The 21,452-nt window shown below is 38.4% G+C and overlaps 3 protein-coding genes and 3 non-coding genes across 8 annotated transcripts in view; all 6 read left to right on the plus strand.

Annotated features, from left to right (window-relative positions):
- LOC124395532 (NACHT and WD repeat domain-containing protein 2-like) overlaps positions 1 to 6,284 on the plus strand; it is a 6,902-nt gene extending 618 nt beyond the window's left edge. The window contains exons 2-5 of one of the 3 annotated variants that reach the window (XM_046864089.1): positions 1,241 to 1,441; positions 1,534 to 1,663; positions 1,759 to 2,276; positions 2,375 to 6,284. In XM_046864089.1, coding sequence (XP_046720045.1) covers positions 1,241 to 1,441; positions 1,534 to 1,663; positions 1,759 to 2,276; positions 2,375 to 6,052 — 4,527 coding nt within the window. In that variant the 3' untranslated portion in view covers positions 6,053 to 6,284. Of the gene's footprint in view, positions 1 to 1,240; positions 1,442 to 1,531; positions 1,664 to 1,758; positions 2,277 to 2,374 lie in introns of those variants that run through there. The other 2 variants (XM_046864091.1, XM_046864090.1) reach the window with 2 other exon arrangements.
- A 3,482-nt stretch (positions 6,285 to 9,766) lies between these two features.
- On the plus strand, positions 9,767 to 14,258 carry rps3 (ribosomal protein S3). Its single transcript, XM_046865264.1, has 7 exons — positions 9,767 to 9,897; positions 11,064 to 11,194; positions 11,348 to 11,441; positions 11,546 to 11,640; positions 12,473 to 12,660; positions 13,413 to 13,615; positions 14,205 to 14,258. The coding sequence occupies exons 1-6, from the start codon at positions 9,868 to 9,870 to the stop codon at positions 13,610 to 13,612; spliced, it is 738 nt and encodes a 245-aa protein (XP_046721220.1). The 5' UTR covers positions 9,767 to 9,867; the 3' UTR covers positions 13,613 to 13,615; positions 14,205 to 14,258.
- Positions 12,249 to 12,397, plus strand: LOC124396267. The gene has a single exon (XR_006927745.1). It is a non-coding gene; the product is annotated as a small nucleolar RNA SNORD15 (small nucleolar RNA).
- Positions 13,143 to 13,292, plus strand: LOC124396266. The gene has a single exon (XR_006927744.1). It is a non-coding gene; the product is annotated as a small nucleolar RNA SNORD15 (small nucleolar RNA).
- LOC124396280 lies at positions 13,974 to 14,124 on the plus strand. Its single transcript, XR_006927757.1, has one exon. It is a non-coding gene; the product is annotated as a small nucleolar RNA SNORD15 (small nucleolar RNA).
- Positions 14,259 to 16,124: 1,866 nt separating the features above from the next.
- Positions 16,125 to 20,241, plus strand: kctd14 (potassium channel tetramerization domain containing 14). The gene is made up of 2 exons (XM_046864617.1): positions 16,125 to 16,902; positions 18,940 to 20,241. The coding sequence occupies exons 1-2, from the start codon at positions 16,846 to 16,848 to the stop codon at positions 19,606 to 19,608; spliced, it is 726 nt and encodes a 241-aa protein (XP_046720573.1). The 5' UTR covers positions 16,125 to 16,845; the 3' UTR covers positions 19,609 to 20,241.
- The last annotated feature ends 1,211 nt before the right edge of the window (positions 20,242 to 21,452 follow it).

Raw genomic sequence — 21,452 nt, forward strand, 5'->3', positions numbered from 1 at the left:
TATTTAAATTGTCTTTGCCATTGACTTTTTATCTGACAAAGTTTGATATTGCTTTCTACTGAAAATGTTTGGTTTGTAATATACACTATATTGCCAAAAGGATTGGGTCACTTGGCCATAAGTATGGCATGTGATTTTTAAACATCACATTCCACATTTAGTCTCAATTTGCACCTATAATATCCTCCACTCTTCTGGGAAGATGTTCCACTAGATTTTGGAGTGTGCTTATGGATATTTGTGTTCATCAGCCACAAGTGTATTATGAAACAAAGGTACTGACATAGGTGAAGTGAGGAGGCCTGGGGTGCAGTCAGCGTTCCAATTCATCCCAAAGGTGGTCAGTAGGGATGAGATCAGAGCTCTATAACAGGCCATTTAAGATGTTCATCTCCAAAGCATGTAAACCAGATCTTCATGAAGCTCGCTTTGTGCACATGGGCATCGCCATGCTGAAAAAGGTTTGGGTTTCCAAGTTCAAGTGAATGCAATATTTTATTACAGCGCATCTAAAGACGTCCTGTACAATTGAGTGCCTCCAGCTTTGTGGTAACAGTTTGGAAAAGAACCACGTATAGCAGGAAAGAGCAGGTGACCCAATACTGTTGGCAATATAGTGTAAATGTAAGCAAAATCGCCTGAATTTCCCCCTTTTAATAACAGTTTTAATCTAAAACAATTTTATTTGTTTAATATTTACAAATCACAAGGTTGATGTCATTTATGCATCCCAAATACACCAGATAGCCAAAAGTATCTGGTTGTATGTATGAGACCACTTCAAAACCATCGGCATTAACACATAGTTGATTCCACTCTTCGTGGGAATGGAAGTTATTCAATTTTGTGGCTCATTCAGCTCAAGAGCATTTGTGAAGTAAGAACTATGGGTCAGATGAAACATTTTTCATCGAGGGAAAATATTAATTGTGTGGTATACAAAGACATTCTAGACAATTATGTGCTTTTAACTTTGTGGCAACATTTTGGGGAAGAACCCACACGGGTATGATGGCCAGCTGTCCCCATAATTTTTACTATATAATAAAAAGCAAGCTACAGTTATAGTCATGCATAACCTCATTGAAATGGAAATCGTTTTTTACCCTTATTTTTTCTATTATTGCTCTGACATCAGATGTCGGATGTTTAAGTAGTATTTTTGTAGTATACTTTGTAGGATCACACAAAACTAATGCATTCTCAATGACTAATCAGTTACTCCGCTTTGGATTTTCAGAGCCTGGTAGGGACACAGTATGGAGCTGCATGTTTACCAGAGCAGGTGGTGCTTTCTGAGTTTCTCACCGTGCTGCAGGTTTGCCAGGAAATGGGATTCAGCACTGAAATCCTCGAGAAATGCTACAGAAGGGATGAAAACACCATACCCCCTTCATTCTGCCTACTAAGTCAACATGAGTATTATAAATATAATTCCCAGGTAAATACCTTAATACATATTGTGAACGGAAGAAAACTTAAGAGATAATGACCCAAATTCTTAACATCATCTAATTCTTTTTTCTCTTTTAGCAAAGAATTGACCAGCATGATTGGAATGATGTACTTGCAAATTTGAGGAAAACCTTAAATGATGTTATCACCAAAAGAATTCTGGAAAACAGTATTGACCTTGAAAATGCTCAGAAATATTTTAGGTCAGGTGTGTATGTCTCCACAGCTTTTGTTGTTGTTGTCCTAGTTATGTTGCCTCTTGGAAAGCAAAAAAAAAGCTAAATTTCCTTATTGTAATTTCAGGGCTTGAAAATGACCTCCGGTTTGCACTGGATGACCAACCTGGTACTCATATCAAAAGATGTCTTTGTTATGTTTATAAAGCTGGTAAAAAGCCCGGCCAGAGCAAGAAAGGAAACAAACCATATTCAGAACAAGATCAGTTGTTTCGACTGTCACAACTCTGTGATAATTTCCTACCAAACCTGGTTAGATCCCACCAGGCGCTTATATATACCATGACTAACAACAATAGTGAGTGTGATGATAAACAAAGCTACGCTGAAGAACTGAGACACCAGCTTTATTCGGATCTCATAGGTCTTATAGACAAATCTATTGTGACGAAGAAAGATCAAATCATTGATTCATTTCCCCAGCAGAGAAACTTGTGTCACATTCTTTCCAGTCTATACAGAATTGATCGCACAGAAGTCAGCCATATCAGGGCTTACTTGGAGAAAGAGACAACATCTCCATTTATTCTAATTGGTGGGCCATGTACAGGCAAGAGTGTACTTTTGGCCCACTGTGCAAGTCAGGTATTTTCATTTATTTTGTAATTATATGGGTTTAAATTAAGAAGATTATGTTAATACATGCCGTATATAGGTTAACTAATAGTAACTTTCTCTTTCAGATTCAAACATGGATGAAGGACCAGAACCCTGTGATTATTACACACTTTGTAGATTTTAATAGCTCTTTAAAACTAATTCTCAGTGGCATATGCCAACAAATTGCTTCATGCCACAATCAGCAAGAAAATACCTGTCTCAAAGACATCTTTCAATTGAAGGAGACTTTCACCAACCTCCTTAACACAAATTCACAGTCTCCAAATCATCTAATTCTCATTATAGATGGGCTTGACCAAATGCCTGAACAACACAGACCACTGGACATAACCTGGCTTCCCAAGAAACTACCATCTAATGTTAAGCTCCTAATCTCATCTACACCAACAAAGTCTGGGTTTCTCGCTGCTATAAAGAGGTATTACTCAGATACCTCGCTGATTTGTGAACTACAACCAGTAAATAGCAAGAACTGCAGCCAGATGCTGACAAGTCTCCTTCTGGCTCATAACAGAAAGATAACATCGGGCCAACAAATGTATGTAAATCAGGTTTTTAAAAAATGTGCTATCCCATTGTTTGTAGAGCTTCTCTACAGACAGGTGTCTTGCTGGGGTTCAGATTCAGAGATCACACCTGACACTTTAGTTCCAGGGGTTCACGTGAATATTGGTCGGTTCTTAGACTACCTTGAGGAAAAGCATGGTAAAGTAATAGTTGCAAGAAGTCTAGAATATCTCACCTTGTCCAGGTTTGGTTTGACAGAGACTGAACTGACTGATATTCTGTCTTGTGATGATGAGGTTGTACTATCATTCCTTCCAGCAGAGGACAATGCACCATATAAGTTAAGAGTCCCAGAGATTGTTGTTGAGAGGTTACTGTTAGACCTGAGGGGGTTCCTGAAATCACAAAACATATTAGGTACACAAACTCTGTTCTGGGTCAGCAGACACTTTATCTTAGTCATCCATAAGCGATACCTGGGGTTAGACCGTAAACAGAAATTGCACTCTTTGATAGCAAACTATTATAGTGGCCGGTGGGCATGCGGTACTGCCAAGCCATTGCTCATGGCTGCAAGCCCTGACCAAATTACCATACCATTGAAGATTTATGCTGACAGGCAAGTTCCTGGTCAACCTTGGACATTCCAGCCCTTTGTTTCCACTGTGACTACGAATGTTTCATCTAAGTGTGCACACCCCAATCTAAGGAAATTGCAGGAACTGCCTTTCCATTTACTGGAGAGTGGAAATATTAAGGAGCTTGTTAAAGTTATGATGTCTCCAGAGTTTCTTAATGCAATGTTTTGTGAAACATTAGTAGATGAGTTGATATTCTGGCTAGAAAAGACATCTCAAATTGTGTTTTCCCGGGAACTCAGACTCCTAATTTGTCTACTAAAAAGTTCAACTTGTATGCTAAAGAGCTGCCATGCGGACTTGGATTTGGTAATGCAGGCCAAACTTTTCCCTTTCTTTAAGGCTCTTCCTGAATTAAAAGAAATTAATAATCAGGCAGGACATGATGGTTCAGTGGGAGATCTTGGGGTGAAAATGATATTATGTCCCACACCCTCAGTACCTGCCATGCATTGTGCATTGCCAGCAGTAGCGGTATCTCCAATTATTAAAGCAGCTGTGTCTCAGTCTGGCCATGTGGTAGTAATTCAGAACAATGGATCTGCTTGGGTCTGGAATGGAAGTGATTCTGAAGGATACAGAATCATCCAGTCCTCTGAACTACACTTTACAGATGTCAAATGTTCTCAGAATTTATTCATTCTCTCCACAAAGACTGGCAAGCTCATATCATTAGACTTCAGTGCTCTGCCATACCTTCAGGAACTTCAAATCCAACACACAAAACAACAACCGATGGCCATTGAGGGTGTACTAATGTCCAGTGGCAAAATATTTGTTTTCTCAAAGGAAGGCGATTCTGTCTGTGTGTTTGCTGAAGGAATAGAAATTGCTCCAGTCCATTGCTCCTATGGTATAACATGCATGACTTGTGATGGTGACTTGATTTATTGTGGACTAAACGAGGGTACTGTCAGAATAATTGATTCTCTAAGTGGTAATCTTTTGGCTTCCTTTACTTGTTCATCGGGTACAGCTTTGTATGCTCTCATCCTTCACAAGAATGAAGCAACAATAACATGTATAGACTGCACAGGAAGCGTGTTTGTATGGGACCTCAAAAATATCAACAAGCCTGTATTTGTTACAGTGAGGCTTAGCTGCAATGATAAAAAGGTGTGTAATATAGACCACTTAAAAAGCAAACTTCTTGTATGTAAAAGTCAACAGATTGAATTAATTCAAGGATATTTGTTATCTGCCATAGACCATTTTAACGCACCTAAGGGTAAATTGTTTGTGCAAGCAATTCTGGATCGTGAAGCACATTTCATCATTGCTTTGATGGAGAACTGCCCATTTCTTTTGGTCTGGAATTGGGTCTCAGGTCAATGTCTGTTAAATCTTGACATTAGAAGTAGCCAAGCTTTCAAACTTATAAAGTTCAGGGATGTTTACCTCACAGCAGTAACAAGCACAGGCATTGTCATTTGGGACATGGATCTTATTTCAGTAGCAGCATCCACTCCAAAATCTGTTGGGAAAGTGATGAAAATCATTGTGGAAACAAATGAGGAATACTTTTACACAACAGATGGATCTGAACTGGTGTGGAAGAGGACATTGTTGGGTGGGAAGGTAGAGGGCCACATGCTTCACCATGGTCCTGTAGAAAGCTTGATTCTTTCTGCAGACAGTGTTTACCTAGCCACTATTGCCTCTGGAGATATCTATATTTGGAACACCGGCACACATGAGAACATTTACCGAATCCATGGCAGCCAAGCATCTCGCATACTGACAACTCCAAAAGGAAATTTTGCAGTGTCACTATCAGAAACAGGCCCTTCACAAGTCTGGAAGTTGTCCAGTGGACATGTGGTTTGTACCATGCACCATCATCTCAGAGATGCTGTAATTACCCCAGAAAGTACTTTCCTTCTGGGCATTAATAATGGAGATCTCCTTGCTGTCAGTCTCTGGACTGGTTATGTCAGCAAACGTTTCTCTTGTCCTGACTGGACACATGTTGCTGCATTCCACACTCTGTCAGACTTTCCAGACTATGTGATTGTGATTACCAGTTCAGGAGCTTTGTACTCATGGAGACTTACAGAAGAGACTGTGTGCTACCAGTTCCAATTTTCAGAATGCTTTGAGTATCCACCAGAGCTCTTTAAGCTCTCATCAGATGGATGTTACGGCATCATTTCTGACACTGGTTCCAAGATAAACGTCTTGGACATTTGCCAAGGTAAACTGTGCTCTTTGAATGCTGAGGGACCAGTCTGCCAACCACTTGTTGACATTTTGGGTAAATATGCAGTGTATATCTGCAGCCCATCCGTGAGGTGTCAAAATGACTCCTGCAATCTCCATACCAACCAGATCTTGGTTGTCATACGGGTAATAGATGGGAAGACAGTAGGCAAGTTCTACCTGTGTAAAAATGCTACTGCTCTAACATTTTCAGAGAAGTTGTGTGTGTATATTGGATTTGATGATGGCTCTGTTGGAGTGTATGTTTTTAATGACACAGAAGAAGGTTACACCAACGTGAATGCTAAATTCCAGAGCACTGAACTCGTGTGTCCATTTGATGACCCTGTGGTTTGGCTGCCATTGGCAAACTCTAATATTACTTGGGCTAAATGACTTATTTAATTATGCATACAGTGATGCATACAGTGACATGGAATAAAATATCAAGTTAAATGAAATGACCGTAAATGAATAAATGTCACGTTTATTGAGGTCAATATTGCGATATGTTGCCTCACAACCACCCTTGCCCTCGTCCTGTAAATGCATTTAATTATTATTCATGTTAGAGCTATGAGAAAGACTTGTGTCTGTGTTTCATGTAGTAAAATGTATATGTTTGGAATAAATGTATGTATGTATGTATGTATATTTGTAAATGTATGTAACTTTTCAGATAAAATTTACAGGCAATTGTGAATGTGTGCCATCTTTGATTTACCTGAAGCATTATTCTTCTCGGAACAATACACAATACTCTGAACAATAGACACTTACAGACATTACACATGATGCAGTTGTCAGTAAGTAACATGATTCTTGCAGTTATATGTGGAATAAACTATCAAGTTAAATAAAGTGGCAGTAAACAAATAAATATAATAAAACCAGAAAGGTAAATATACTTGTAGAGTCTGAATTAGGTCTATAATATGCAAAGTCTAAATGTAAACATTGTATAAATGTAGAAGATCTCTGTGGTGCTTGAGTATATGAAATGGAGGGATATCTGTGTGCCTAAAATGATAGGCATCACCTGGTCAATGAATAATAAAGACTAATGGCAGCATATATGAATGACTCTTTGCTGCAGCATGGCTGGTTTTTCTGATTGGTTACACAATCATTGAGGGGATGAGAAGCATTCTCTCCTGAGTAATTAGTTCCAAGTTCTTGGAATTTGATTCTTATGATCTGTTTTGCATCCCTGTTAATTGTTATTTTAGTCTACTGACATTATTGCCCCTTTTTGCCTTATTGCCATTCCCCTAATACACCCTGGATAAGATGCCAGTCCATCGCAACACCATAACCATAGCTATTTGCACACACTCATTAACACTGAATGCAATTCAGAATAGCTTGTCTTTTTACCTCCTTTTTCAGGAGGCAGCAGGAAACAAATGAACACAGGAAGACCGGATTGATCCAGAGACCTAGGAACTGTGAGGCAGCAACTCTGCAAAGGTCTTAGGAGAAAAAAAATTCAAATGATTCAGGAAATATTATTTCGAGTTATTATTTGCTGTGGAGAGGTCAATGCATATGGTAATTATCGATCCTGCTTGTAGCCTATACTGTAAAATTATTGCCCATCTACTTTTAACAGTACAAATATTGTATTGTGTAAATTATATATAACATTCCACTCTACACGATTACTAACATATATTGTCTGAACTGCAACCTATGCAGGTAATACGGCTAATGTTGTGCTGTTTTTTGTCATTTGTTGAGGACTTAAAGGAGTTCAGCCTCAATACATGCATTTTGCCTTTAATTAAAGGAGATTCTAATTACAATTTGCTAGTCGATGGGTCACATTTTATTGTTCAAAAATTAATATACTATAAATAATTACTGTATTATTGAACACTTCAGTAATGACATGTCATGTAATTAGCAGTGAATCCTAATAGTTTTATGCCAGAAAAGCTATTTTATATATATATATATATATATATATATATATATATATATATATATATATATATATACAGGGAGTGCAGAATTATTAGGCAAATGAGTATTTTGACCACATCATCCTCGTTATGCATGTTGTCTTACTCCAAGCTGTATAGGCTGGAAAGCCTACTACCAATTAAGCATATTAGGTGATGTGCATCTCTGTAATGAGAAGGGGTGTGGTCTAATGACATCAACACCCTATATCAGGTGTGCATAATTATTAGGCAACTTCCTTTCCTTTGGCAAAATGGGTCAAAAGAAGGACTTGACAGGCTCAGAAAAGTCAAAAATAGTGAGATATATTGCAGAGGATGCAGCAGTCTTAAAATAGCCAAGCTTCTGAGCGTGATCATCGAACAATCAAGCGTTTCATTCAAAATAGTCGACAGGGTCGCAAGAAGCGTGTGGAAAAACCAAGGCGCAAAATAACTGCCCGTGAACTGAGAAAAGTCAAGCGTGCAGCTGCCAAGATGCCACTTGCCACCAGTTTGGCCATATTTCAGAGCTGCAACATCACTGGGTGCCCAAAAGCACAAGGTGTGCAATACTCAGAGACATGGCCAAGGTAAGAAAGGCAGAAAGTCGACCACCACTGAACAAGACACACAAGCTGAAACGTCAAGACTGGGCCAAGAAATATCTCAAGACTGATTTTTCTAAGGTTTTATGGACTGATGAAATGAGAGTGAGTCTTGATGGGCCAGATGGATGGGCCCGTGGCTGGATTGGTAAAGGGCAGAGAGCTCCAGTCCGACTCAGGCGCCAGCAAGGTGGAGGTGGAGTACTGGTTTGGGCTGGTATCATCAAAGATGAGCTTGTGGGGCCTTTTCGGGTTGAGGATGGAGTCAAGCTGAACTCCCAGTCCTACTGCCAGTTTCTGGAAGACACCTTCTTCAAGCAGTGGTACAGGAAGAAGTCTGCATCCTTCAAGAAAAACATGATTTTCATGCAGGACAATGCTCCATCACACACGTCCAAGTACTCCACAGCGTGGCTGGCAAGAAAGGGTATAAAAGAAGAAAATCTAATGATATGGCCTCCTTGTTCACCTGATCTGAACCCCATTGAGAACCTGTGGTCCATCATCAAATGTGCGATTTACAAGGAGGAAAACAGTACACCTCTCTGAACAGTGTCTGGGAGGCTGTGGTTGCTGCTGCACGCAATGTTGATGGTGAACAGATCAAAACACTGACAGAATCCATGGATGGCAGGCTTTTGAGTGTCCTTGCAAAGAAAGGTGGCTATATTGGTCACTGATTTGTTTTTGTTTGGTTTTGAATGTCAGAAATGTATATTTGTGAATGTTGAGATGTTATATTGGTTTCACTGGTAAAAATAAATAATTGAAATGGGTATGAATTTGTTTTTTGTTAAGTTGCCTAATAATTATGCACAGTAATAGTCACCTGCACACACAGATATCCCCTAAAATAGCTAAAACTAAAACTACTTCCAAAAATATTCAGCTTTGATATTAATGAGTTTTTGTGTTCATTGAGAACATGGTTGTTGTTCAAATTAATCCTCAAATAAAATTAATCCTCAAAATACAACTTGCCTAATAATTCTGCACTCCTGTGTGTGTGTGTGTGTGTGTGTGTATATATATATATATATATATATATATATATATATATATATATATATATATATATATATATATACACATACATACACACACACACACACACACAGGATTAAATAGATTGGGACTATATATTTTAGCAACAAGTTTATCACTCTTAAGTGAGACAGTGGTGAGAGCGACACGAAAAACCACCTGAAGATGGGATGAAGACGAAACCTAAAAGGAAACTCATTCGCATCTGGGTGACACCGAAAGTACATTCATTATAGTTCCAACATTGAGATTATTCATGTTATCAACTGTTCTTTGATGGACACTTTGCTAAACTTTTCATAACAAGAGCTTTTCATAACTCTTGGCTTCCTGAAAACAAAAAAGCACTGTAACATTGAGTATCATTGGATAAATGATCCCTTTTTTTCTGGTTGATTTTTGTATATTCCTGCTCTTTGCAGCAAAAAAAATTTTTAGTTTATCATGTGATTCTTTATTTGTTTGTTTAAATGTGTCCCGTGTTAGTACTTTAACGAAAATTACACAGAAGACTACAACTCCCATAAGCGCAGAAGGTTAAACGGAAGCGAACTTTTAGTATAAATCAATTTCCGCTTTGGTCAACTTTCCTTTCCTGTCTGCGGCCTTCGGCAAGATGGCGGTGCAAATTTCTAAGAAGAGAAAGGTTAGCGCGATTTTGATCGGTTTTACGTCAAAATGGACTGCTATAAACTGTAATAACGGGTTTATATGATAGAAATGGTGTTTGATTACATGTATTTGCGTTCGGATAGGGATTATATTTTTGTTTTATAAGCGGATTGTCTTGGATAAGACTCGCTGCGGCTCTGAGGCGGAACATGGCAGGAACTGATGGCTCTAACCGGTCCCCGAAATCAGTCTAAAAACTAGCGCATTCATTCGTTAGGTGATATTTATACATTTTAGGTTTTTAAGAGTTTTTTTTTTTTACTTTTGGGTATTTTATTTGGCTAGCTAATGAGCTATTTTATGTGCATAGCCCGGCTTATGAATATAAACCTCTGTATATTTACCCTTTATTGAGTCCTATGGAGCAGCCTAGAATCCGTCCATATGAATATACTGTTATTTAGGTATGCATAAAGCCTATGTAGATACTTGAAAGATGTTCTCATTACTCTAATGCATGTGTATGAGACAGGAAGCCGTATAGCCTGTTAATAATCAGTGTGTAAAGGTTTAGTAACTGGAAGCATGAGGACATTAATCTTGGGCCTAGATGCATGCAGCTCACCTTAACCAGCTCACCAATCTGCACTTTATTTTTTCTTACAGTAGAAATTAGTTTAGGAACCAATCAGTGCGTTTTAGAAAATGTTCTAATTAAAAATGTCAAGTCTCATCGACATTTGATTGATTTTTAGATCTGGTTATGGTGATGAGATGGGTACATGTAGTCATTTCATATATCTTGGTAGCCTGAACATCTCACATAAGATCCTATTCTTTTTAAAATGTTTTCATTTGGCATTTATTGTAGTTTCTCAGGCGGCATCTTCAATAACGGTCCCAACGCAGCTGTAAAGTATTAAATAGATTATACATTTCCCATAAAATTCACTTTTGAGTGAGTCACTGCTAAGATCACAAGGAAAAACTCCTCAAAATGAGATGAGGATGAAACCTGGAGAGGAATCAGAGTCAAAACTCTGGTTTCATCCGACACCGAATGTCCCTTCATTATAGTTCCAACATTGAGATCTTTTGATGATGAGATTGATGTGGTAATTTCGCAGGTCCGGGTAGCCCTGGACGGGTCACGTTTTGATTATTCGTTTAGATTTATTTATTTTGTGATTTCATTTTTAGTTTGTCTCAGACGGCATCTTCAAAGCCGAGCTGAACGAGTTCCTGACTCGAGAGCTTGCCGAGGATGGGTACTCCGGTGTGGAGGTCCGGGTCACTCCAACAAGGACAGAAATCATCATTCTCGCCACCAGGTAAAGCTTCACTTATTTCTTTTTTGTATATACATAGGGGTTTTTATATGTATATATTTTTTATTGCTTTGTTACAGGGGCAGAACAATTTGTTTGTTAACGGACTAATTTGGGGAAAGCTAGCCCTGTTTAACAATAAATCCATTCCTGCAGGACCCAGAATGTCCTAGGAGAGAAAGGCCGTCGCATTAGGGAACTGACTGCTGTCGTTCAGAAGAGGTTTGGATTTCCAGAGGGAAGTGTGGAGGTATGACGAGTTTTTTGTTGTACATGTTTAATACTAGACACCATGTTCTACAGAAGTCTGCTTGTCCTCCTGTGCACATACTAATCTCCACTTTTTTATTTTAGCTCTATGCTGAAAAGGTTGCCACCAGAGGATTGTGTGCAATTGCTCAAGCAGAATCTCTGCGCTACAAGCTGCTTGGAGGTCTGGCTGTCCGCAGGCAAGTCTTTTGCGTTTTAATATTTAAAATGTCGCATGCATCCCAGGGTGGTCGTGACTATTCATTCAAGTTAGGGGTGTACTATATATATATATATATATATATATATATATATATATATATATATATATATATATATATATATATATATATATATATATATAATTAGTCCTCAATGGAAAAAGTAATTGTTTTAGCGATGTGTAACATTATCGAGTCCAGTAGGTTTGATGGGTGTGCATGCGCATTTAGAGTGCATTCTTTCACTGCGTAATTCAGAATATCAAAATATAGTTAGAATGAGCACTCAAAAAATCAGCATGATTACAAATGTGATCTTGTTTACTGAACTGTTGCATTAAATCAACAAGTTAATATCTCCAAACAAAGCCACAGAACTGCATTTGCATTTTTAAGCAACATTGTGGTGTTTCGTTCCTGAACGAATGAACCCGACTAAATTCGGTTCAAGTCACAATGACTCACTTAAGTAACATTTTGTTTAAAAATATCAAAAGTGGAAGCATTTGTAACTGCAGGTTTAAACCCTCAGAGCTGCATTAAACAGCATGTAGATGCATCTAAACTCCTGAAAATTGCTGCTTGTTCTTCGATGATGATACGATGACGAGTCGGAACGGACGCTGGCTGTCTCTCTGGACTCTGGGTTAGCGGTCATGTTCTGTGCCCCTGATTCAGTTCCTCAGAGTGCTGCGCTCTTTTCGTTTGAAGACATCGAGGCATTTGTCTGAGAAGAGTCTAAATAAGTGAGGGAGTTTAAACATTTGATGTGTAGTGTTGCATGGCTGACTTGCATTGTTGTCTCTCTCAGGGCATGCTATGGTGTTCTTCGCTTCATCATGGAGAGTGGGGCCAAGGGTTGTGAGGTGGTTGTGTCTGGCAAGCTCAGGGGTCAGAGGGCCAAGTCCATGAAGTTTGTGGATGGTCTAATGATCCACAGCGGAGACCCCGTTAACTATTACGTGGACACCGCTGTCCGCCACGTCCTGCTCCGCCAAGGTGAGTGAGGGATTGGGGTGGAGGACCAAATTTGGAAATTTAACAGGCTTGTTTCAAACAGTTTGTGAACTTAATCTTTAAACCTGGATTAAAAGCAACTTGGTTTAAATCAGGATTAGCAGCCATTATTGTATAAAGTTGCGTGCTGATAAACAGGGGTGGTGTTTTTCCTTGTTTATGAATGTTACATTGCTAAAATGTAGTCTAACTTGAAGTAGCATGTGCCAGCAATACAAAGCTAAAAATGTGAAACTTGGCTGATCCACTGTACTTTGTTAGTTACAGTCCAGTTATTTATTTTGCAGCTCATACAAGTGTGTATCAGTCCATGTGCATTTAGTACACACTTCAATTCTAATTACTTTATTAAAGTATAAATCATCTTGGGATGACTAGTCACCCGTGTTATCCGATGGTAAAAAAAAAAATCGACCCTCGCTTGCTTATTTGCTAGTTCAGTGAACCGACACTGAGATTTCCCCCTTCAGTGATGATACGATGACGAGTCGGAACGGGACACTAGCGGTCTCTTTGGATTCTGGGTTAGTGGTCACGTTCTGTGACCCTAGTCCAGTTCCTCTGAGCCGTGTGTTCCTTTCAGTTGAAGACATCGAGGCATTTGTCTGAGAAGGGCGCATATTAAATTTGACCAAATATTGACTACTGAGATTTTGTTTGTTAGGAAAACCTACATGCAGTAGAAATGCTGTATGATTTTTGCCTTTACTTACAATGTGTATCATTTTGCCCAGGTGTGCTTGGTATCAAGGTTAAGATCATGCTTCCCTGGGATCCCAGTGGTAAGATCGGCCCCAAGAAGCCTCTGCCTGACCACGTCAGCATCGTCGAGCCCAAAGAGGAGATCCTGCCCACCACCCCGGTGTCTGAACAGAAGGGGGCCAAGCCTGAAGTCCCACCCATGCCCCAGGGAACCCCTGTACCCACAGCATAAAGGGTAAGGGGACTAGGTTGTTCCAGGATGTAGTCACTTTCAATTAAAATAAAGTAGTTTCTTGCTTTATTTTAACTAATAAATTGGTTGCTATTTTCTAATTTGTGTGTAAACCCAGCTATAAACCCTTTTTAAAGAATAATCTATCCTATTTTCTTAGTGATAATTAACTCTTTATTGAGTGTTCAAACTGCCGTATGCTAAAAATATTAAATGTAATGAAAGTTACATATTTGTAGAACATGGGTTTAATGTTTGTTTTTCCTGTGTTGTGTAACTATAGTGTGTACTGCATATAGATGAGGATTATTTAATGTAGATTTTAATGGTACATGAGCAGCTTCCTGTAAGCTCTCACCCCCTTCAGTGATGATACGATGACGAGTCGGAATGGGATTGTGCTCTACTTTTAGGAGTCCAGTTTCAGAGTCATGTTCTGTGCCTCTGCTCTTGGACCCTTTAATTAGAGGGTCCCTTTCATTTGAAGACATTGAGGCATTTGTCTGAGAAGGGCCATCCAATGATTGTCAATACTGATCAAACACCTACAGCTGACACAATCTCTTAACATTTTGGTTTTTGTCTCTTCTAGGTGTTCACCATTGGAAGATGAGATTTTCTGTACAAAAATAAAAGGATAAATACATATATGGTCTTTGTGTCTTTAATCATATACGTGATGTAATGCTGTCAAGCTGTTTTAGGTCTGGCAAATTTTATTTATTCCTTTTTATGAAAATGTCTCCCTAACATGCTATATATTCTGACCATTATATGGACATTTGGTGGCATGTTGTTTGGTATCTTGACTTATGAGCAGATTCACCCCCTTAAAATAAATAGTTTGGGATGTGCCCTGGACTGCTGATTTACACTGATGCTGTATTGAACTTTGTTTACTGGTTTATTAGATTAGGTTTTGATAAGGTTTAGGTTAAATATTCTCTCTAGATGGATGGACAAACTGTTTTTTTATTAAAAGGTTATTCTCAAAGCATTTTTTATTGATTTTGGATAAAATCCAATAGATTGGATAGATTAATATCTATATTTTATATATTTATATTATATCTGAAAATTAAGCCTTATAAATGTTCATTTTATTCCTTTCGGCTGCTCCCAGTAGGGGTCGCCACAGCGGCTCATAGTCTCCATACCCCTCTGTCCTCTACAGCTGCCTTTCAAACAAGCCTTAAATGTTAATATGGTAGTGTTTTTGTATGTTGTCATGCACAGTTAAGGTTAATGGAATGGGAATATATCTATCCATCCACCCGAATTCTGGGAATGTTAGGACATTTTTAAAATTGGAATAAAATAAAAGTAAAATACTTTCAAATTACATGAGCCCATATTTTATTCACAATAGAACATGTTTAAATTGAGATGTTACACTGTTATGCACAAAATGAGCTCGTTTTAAAATTGATATCTGCTACAGGTCTCAAAACAGTTGGCATAGGAGCATGTTTACCATGGTGTATCTCTTCAAAACAGTTTGGAGACGCCTGGGCATTGAGGTTGAGTTTCTGGAGTTTTGCTGATGGAATTTGCTCCTATTCTTGCCTGATAACGGTTTCCAACTGCTGAAGAGTTCGTGGTCGTCTTTTTCGATTAATGATGCACTCGATGTTCTCTATAGGTGAAAGGTCTGGACTGCAGGCTGGCCAATTCAGGACCTGAACTCTTCTCCTACAAAAGCCATGCTGTTGTGATGGCTGCAGTATGTGGTTTTGCATTGTCTTGCTATAATACACAAGGCTTTTCCTGAAATAGATGATGTCTGGAGGGGAGCATATGTTGCTCTAAAACCTTTTATATACCTTTCAGCATTCATAGTGCCTTCCAAAACATTCACATCACCCATACTTTATGCACCACCATACCATCAGAGATGCTGGCTTTTGAACCGAACGCTGATAACATGCTGGAAGGTCCCCTCCTCTTTAGCCTGGAGGACATGCCGTCTGTGATTTCCAACAAGAATGTGTCAAATTTGGATCCATAGAACACTGAAACACTGGTTGAAATGAAAGCCTGCACCCACGCTGTCCCTTCGGAAAATATTGGACACCTCTGGATTAGACTGTTGTAGTTGGATGGCGCTAAGACTGAAACGTCTGTTAAAACAAACTTTGTACAAATAGAACCACTTATAGGTTACATTTATGACTATTTTGTTTTTGAATGCCGCCTCTAAAAGTGTTTTATTAGGCAAGTGAAAGTCTGTTCTTTGACAATGGCCAAATTGTGACGACTAGATGACCAGTCTCTAAAACCTCCTTGTTTGGTGCTCCTGGAATTCGGTGGTTAGTACCTACCAAAGGTGATCCGAAGAATAACTGTTGAACTTTCGCCCGATGTATATAGAGAACAAATCTGGTCTGATCTCATTACTGTAGCACACAAATAGTTGTTGATGGCCATTATCAAATAAAAAGCTGTATTACACAGTCCACTGCAGCTTTCTCCTTATGGTGTTATGTAACTACAGACTGACTTTTTAGAGTGCCAATTCTGACCCATCAAAAGAACCTTCAGTCGATATGTGTGCATCAGAACTGGACGAAGAAACAATGGAGGAAGGCAGCCTGGTCAAAACTTACCCAAACATTCTTGCAGATGATAAATGCACTTCTTCATATTACATTCTCTAAAAGCAGTGGCATTTAAAGCAAGATAATTCACCACGTGACCCTGCAAAAATTGTTCAGGAATGGTTGGAGAAACAGTGTTGACTTTCCTTTATATGCCCCAGATTCCAATATAATAGACTTCTCTGGGATGTACTGAACAAACAAGTCTGATCCCTGAAGGCCCCACCTGAAACTCTTTAAAGGATCTGCTGCTAATATCTTGGTGTCAGATACCACAGCATGCTTTTAGAGGTCTGGTGGAGTCCATGGAGCACAGGAGAAGCCTACACCCTATTAGACAGGAGGTATTGTTAAGGCTGATCAGAAAAAAAATAAACAACTAAAAAAAGCATGGATGTATTATATTTCTGATAAATAACGCCGTTAATAGTGAATGTAAACATGGCTAGGTTTGCTAGTGTTTCGAGTCTGGAGGTATTCCAGGTAAATATATCGAGCTGCGTGCGTCCAGTAAACTTGGGAGTTTTCGAGTTCATTTTTTTTTAAGAGTCGCAGAAGCCACGCCCACTGAACGCAGTACACCAACCTGGTGACTCCAGCAGGTAAAACACAGAGAGCAGCTCCGATCACTCAGCCATGAGCCTTCCTGACATCAAATCATCACGGAAACTGGCAGTCCAGCCTATTCAGCAGGTAACAATTCGAGCAAGCTTTATCTAGACTAATGTATCACCAGCATTCTTAAGAATAAAGTTGACTTTGTTAATGGTTAAGTCTGATCTATTGGTAACCGAGAACTTAGATGGATTTAGGAGATCCCTAAAAGTGCGGTTTTCCAGGTGATGCACTGGAAGTTGTAAGACAGTGGTTTCTACTGTATTGGCACTTGATGTTCCAGGTGTAATGCTGAGGTTTGATTGCACATGATGTTCCAGGTGTAATGCTGAGGTTTAATTGCACATGATGGTCCAGGTTGAATTCTGAGGTTTGATTGCACATGATGGTCCAGGTGTAATTCTGAGGTTTGATTGCACATGATGGTCCAGGTTTAATGCTTAGGTTCGACAATTCATTTGAAATTTGTAGTCTTCAAAATTGTATTTTGAATTAGTAGTAGAAAAAAACAAACCATTTGTACAAGAACGAAGGAACATGCTAATTTAGAGTGAAAAGAAACTGAGTAATATTAACATCAACACTTTTATTAATAACCATAATAATAATAAATGCACTTATACAAGGGATCGATCAGTAAGAGTTAATAAGATTGTCAATATAAAGAACGGTCAGCCTGGTGATATTTTAAAATAAATAAATAATGGTTTCATTTTCACTTTGATTGTTTTTAATAAACTGGTATTTAGCAAAGCTGGACATTGTGGTCTAATGCAATTTAGCACATGATTCCAAATCACATATCATCGCATCATAGTGGCGCATCTGGATGATGTAAAATGATGTAAACCCGGATTATCACTTATTGACACGACTCTAAGGCTGTCTTTTGTCCAAATACTGCATAACCCTGACTATCCTATTATAAAGAATGAGGACTAGAATACATTGGATGTGGATAATCTGTGTATAATCTGGTACACGAGCATTGGGGAATCACACTCTCAGAGGCACTGTAGGAACCTAGTAGGCTTTCGGATAATGATTGACCGGCATTCCAGTTTCTCACAGGACTGAATCTGAGTAACAAAGTAATAGGAAAGAAATGAAACATGCAGCTATTGATTCCTCTTCTGTTCTAAAAAATTCCACAAAGTTTTCCATGAGAGAGAAAGACGGAAATCCCTAGGGCTCAATGTGAATGTCATGCAGATTTGGCCTTCGCAACTATTGTTTGTGGATGTGACAGGTTTTGATCAGAACTTATACTCAGACACGATGATATGTAATGCTTTATGAGCACATTTGTATCTGATTGTTTACAGTTCAAAACATGGCACAACAAATCTTTTGATAGAACAGTAACACCATGATCTAAGTGGAAGGACGCTAGTTTTAGTCATCCTCATTTCTTTAATATCGTTCAAAATATCTGAGGTTAATATTTCCTTTTGTTTACTTTTGCTAAGTGTAAAATTATGAATAATGTTTATGATTTGTGATTTGGTTAATTACTGAATGCTTTTACTTGCTTTATTTGGTTTTAGTTGCCTAGTTACAATCATTGTAGATTATTTATAAATGCTATTAATCCAAACCATATTTTTAAGCCACTGTGAGTGACAGCTTTAAACAGTCATTTTTACAGTTTTTTGATACTGTTCTCACTGAATCCACCTGTAAAAATGTGGAGTGGTTTTATCCATGCTTTTATTCTGGCTTAAGCTTTCATCACCACCTAAGATGCCACTGCTGGTCCCTTCAGCAAGGTCCTTAACCGTCAACCCTCTAAATAAGGACGTCTTCCAAATGCTGTAGATGAAAAAATGTAAATGCAAGCCAAACAATGAGCTGAAGGGGTGAGTTTAAATCCAGGGAAAGCATAAGAGACTTTATCTTAGGACTCTTTTTAGGCTGGTTGTGTGTCTTGCAGCAGAGTTTAACAGTGTCTCTTAGGCATGCGTATGATATAAATCTAAACTGACAGTCACTAAGACAGAGCCGTAATCATTAGCTGTCTCTTTCTTTTGCCTCTAAGTAATGAAGTTTGGCGTTTTTAACATCTTTCATACAACACAACCCATATTAAACCCATGTTTTCTCTGTTCTCTGCAGTGCTCAGTCGTACAGCTGAATGTCGGCGGTCAGGTATACACCACCACCCTGGTGACCCTGCGCAAATTCCCCAACTCGAAGCTGGCTGAGATGTTCAGCGCACCTCTCAAACTCATAAAGGATGCAGAGGGTCGCTGTTTTATAGACCGGGATGGGACACACTTTAGGGCGATTCTTGACTACCTCCGTTCAGAGGAAGTTCCTACTCAGAATTTGCTGGAGGTTCACAAAGAGGCGGTGTATTATAATATAAAACCACTGGTGAAACTTCTAGACGAGTCACCTCAGTTTTTCGGGGAGAGGGTAGGAAGGCAGCAGTTTCTGTCCCATGTACGCAACTACCACGAGAATCTAGAAGTCATCATCAGGGTGGGCAGAGCAGAGGCCATGGCCTCACGATACACCACAATAATCATATGTATCCTAAAGACAGATGATGACCTGGCAAGGTACAACGATGCCCTGCTTAATCTTGATACAAAAAAGGAATCAATTGTGAGTTTTGGGCCCTGGAATGCTCAAGCTTCCGTAGAGGATCTTCTGGATTGTATAAAAATGGACATTGAGGCAAAAGGATATAAAGTGAGCATCAAACCACACAACACAGAGAAAGGCTTTCTGTTTAAAAGCCATGGTTTCTTCTATATGCTGACTTTTACCTGGTGGTGACTAGCAATTGTAGTTCTACCCAGCTGTGTGGGAGTGGAATGTATTGAAATAGTGATACACGGAGGTCATGAATCTTTATAAAATCCACCTACACACACTTCAGATAAGAAAAGTGTGTTATCTGTTATTTTAGACCCACCTAAAATGCAGACATGTGTTATATAGGGCTTATTCAGGATCTTTGGCAGCTGTAGCCACCCTTGTTTAATATTTACTCTAGTTTGTACCGGCCCATTACACCATGTGATCTTGATGCGCTCAAAAAATGCAGTGTGAGAGTGTACAAAGTATTTTATAGAATAATATTTATATCTTTGAGATAAAAGAAAGCACAAGAGGATGTTCTGTTATTGGAAAGTCAATGCCATGTCATGATAAGACGCCCAACATCATTAGAATTTTTCTTTTAACTAATAACTGTTAGGTTGCAAATTGCTTTATTCACATTATACCACTGTGATTTGCCAAGAATTGCAAATTTTTACTTATAATTTACAATTTGTACTTTCTTTTTTTTTTTTTTTTACGTTTTTAGTCCATACTAACCTTGTGAAACATCTATGAGACAACAGAGTTTCTGCTGCCACTTACTGCTTTCATAAACTGTTAATAAAATTCTCCTTAGAGGAAATGTCCCAATACCAGTGTGTTTAGTTTTTCATTGTTAAATAACAGCACATTTGAAAATTTTCTACCATTCATTTTTTGTGTCTGAGTTGCTATAAAATGGATCATTCACTAGGAATATTAATGCTTTGTCCTTTTAATATAAAATTTATTTTAAAAACATTGGAAGTAGTGTCAGTCCCTGTAGGAGCTGCTGTTAAAGAAAACTGATCCATAGTTTGAGTTTATCAGTGCTGTGGTAATCATATGTGGCATTTGTAGAGGAAATGATTGTGTATGAACAATCACTCTTGTTGGGTTTTTTTTTTTGGTGTAGTAGTGAAAACGTATATATCAGCATAAAGTGTTATTCAAATTGTTGAGCGATAGATAGATAGATAGATAGATAGATAGATAGATAGATAGATAGATAGATAGATAGATAGATAGATAGATGGATGGATTTTAATGGTAATTTAACTTTAGGTTTAGTAGAAAATAAGCAAATAAGAAGGAGGAAGCAAATACTTTGCATAAGTATGATGTGGTAATGCAGTGGGGTGTAAACATTGTACATACAGGCAGCAGACTTAAGTGGAATTAAAATGGCAGTGGCAGTGCAAACATTGTCAACCGTGTAAACTGTACACAGTGTAAAAAATAGAAAACATAAAATTAAGGTGTAAATAGAAGGAAAATGGCAATGCATATAAATATAAATTAAAGTTCTTTAAACTGGCTCAGTGCAATCGTTTATTATACATTTTGAAATGCAATTATGGTTTACCTTTATCGTTCATATTTTATACTGTGTCAGAGATGACTGGTTTCAGATGATCATTAATTCTGTTCTTAGTGCCTGGTATATATAGTTTGGTACTTTTTGTCTACAATTTACTAGAATTTTTACCCAACTTTGGGACTCCTAATAAGGCAAGGTCATTAAATAAATGAACTTAAAAATAACACATTATCTTTTCATCATGGTACTTGTTAGTGAGTGTGATATATTAGACAGCAAGTGAACACTTTGTCCTGAAAGATGATGTGTTAGAAGCAAGAAAAAAGCGCAAGGTTTGATCAATTTTGCCAAGGGCCAAATTGTGACGTCTAGACGACTGGGTCAGAGCATCTCCAAAACGGCAGCTCTTGTGGGCTGTTTCTGGTCTGCAGTGGTCAGTATCTATCAAATCTATCTACCATTGGGTCACTCCCAATAAAATATCAAAATCTTCAAC

This window comes from Silurus meridionalis, chromosome 13, assembly GCF_014805685.1.
Source record: "Silurus meridionalis isolate SWU-2019-XX chromosome 13, ASM1480568v1, whole genome shotgun sequence".
NCBI classification, from domain to species: Eukaryota; Metazoa; Chordata; class Actinopteri; order Siluriformes; family Siluridae; genus Silurus; species Silurus meridionalis.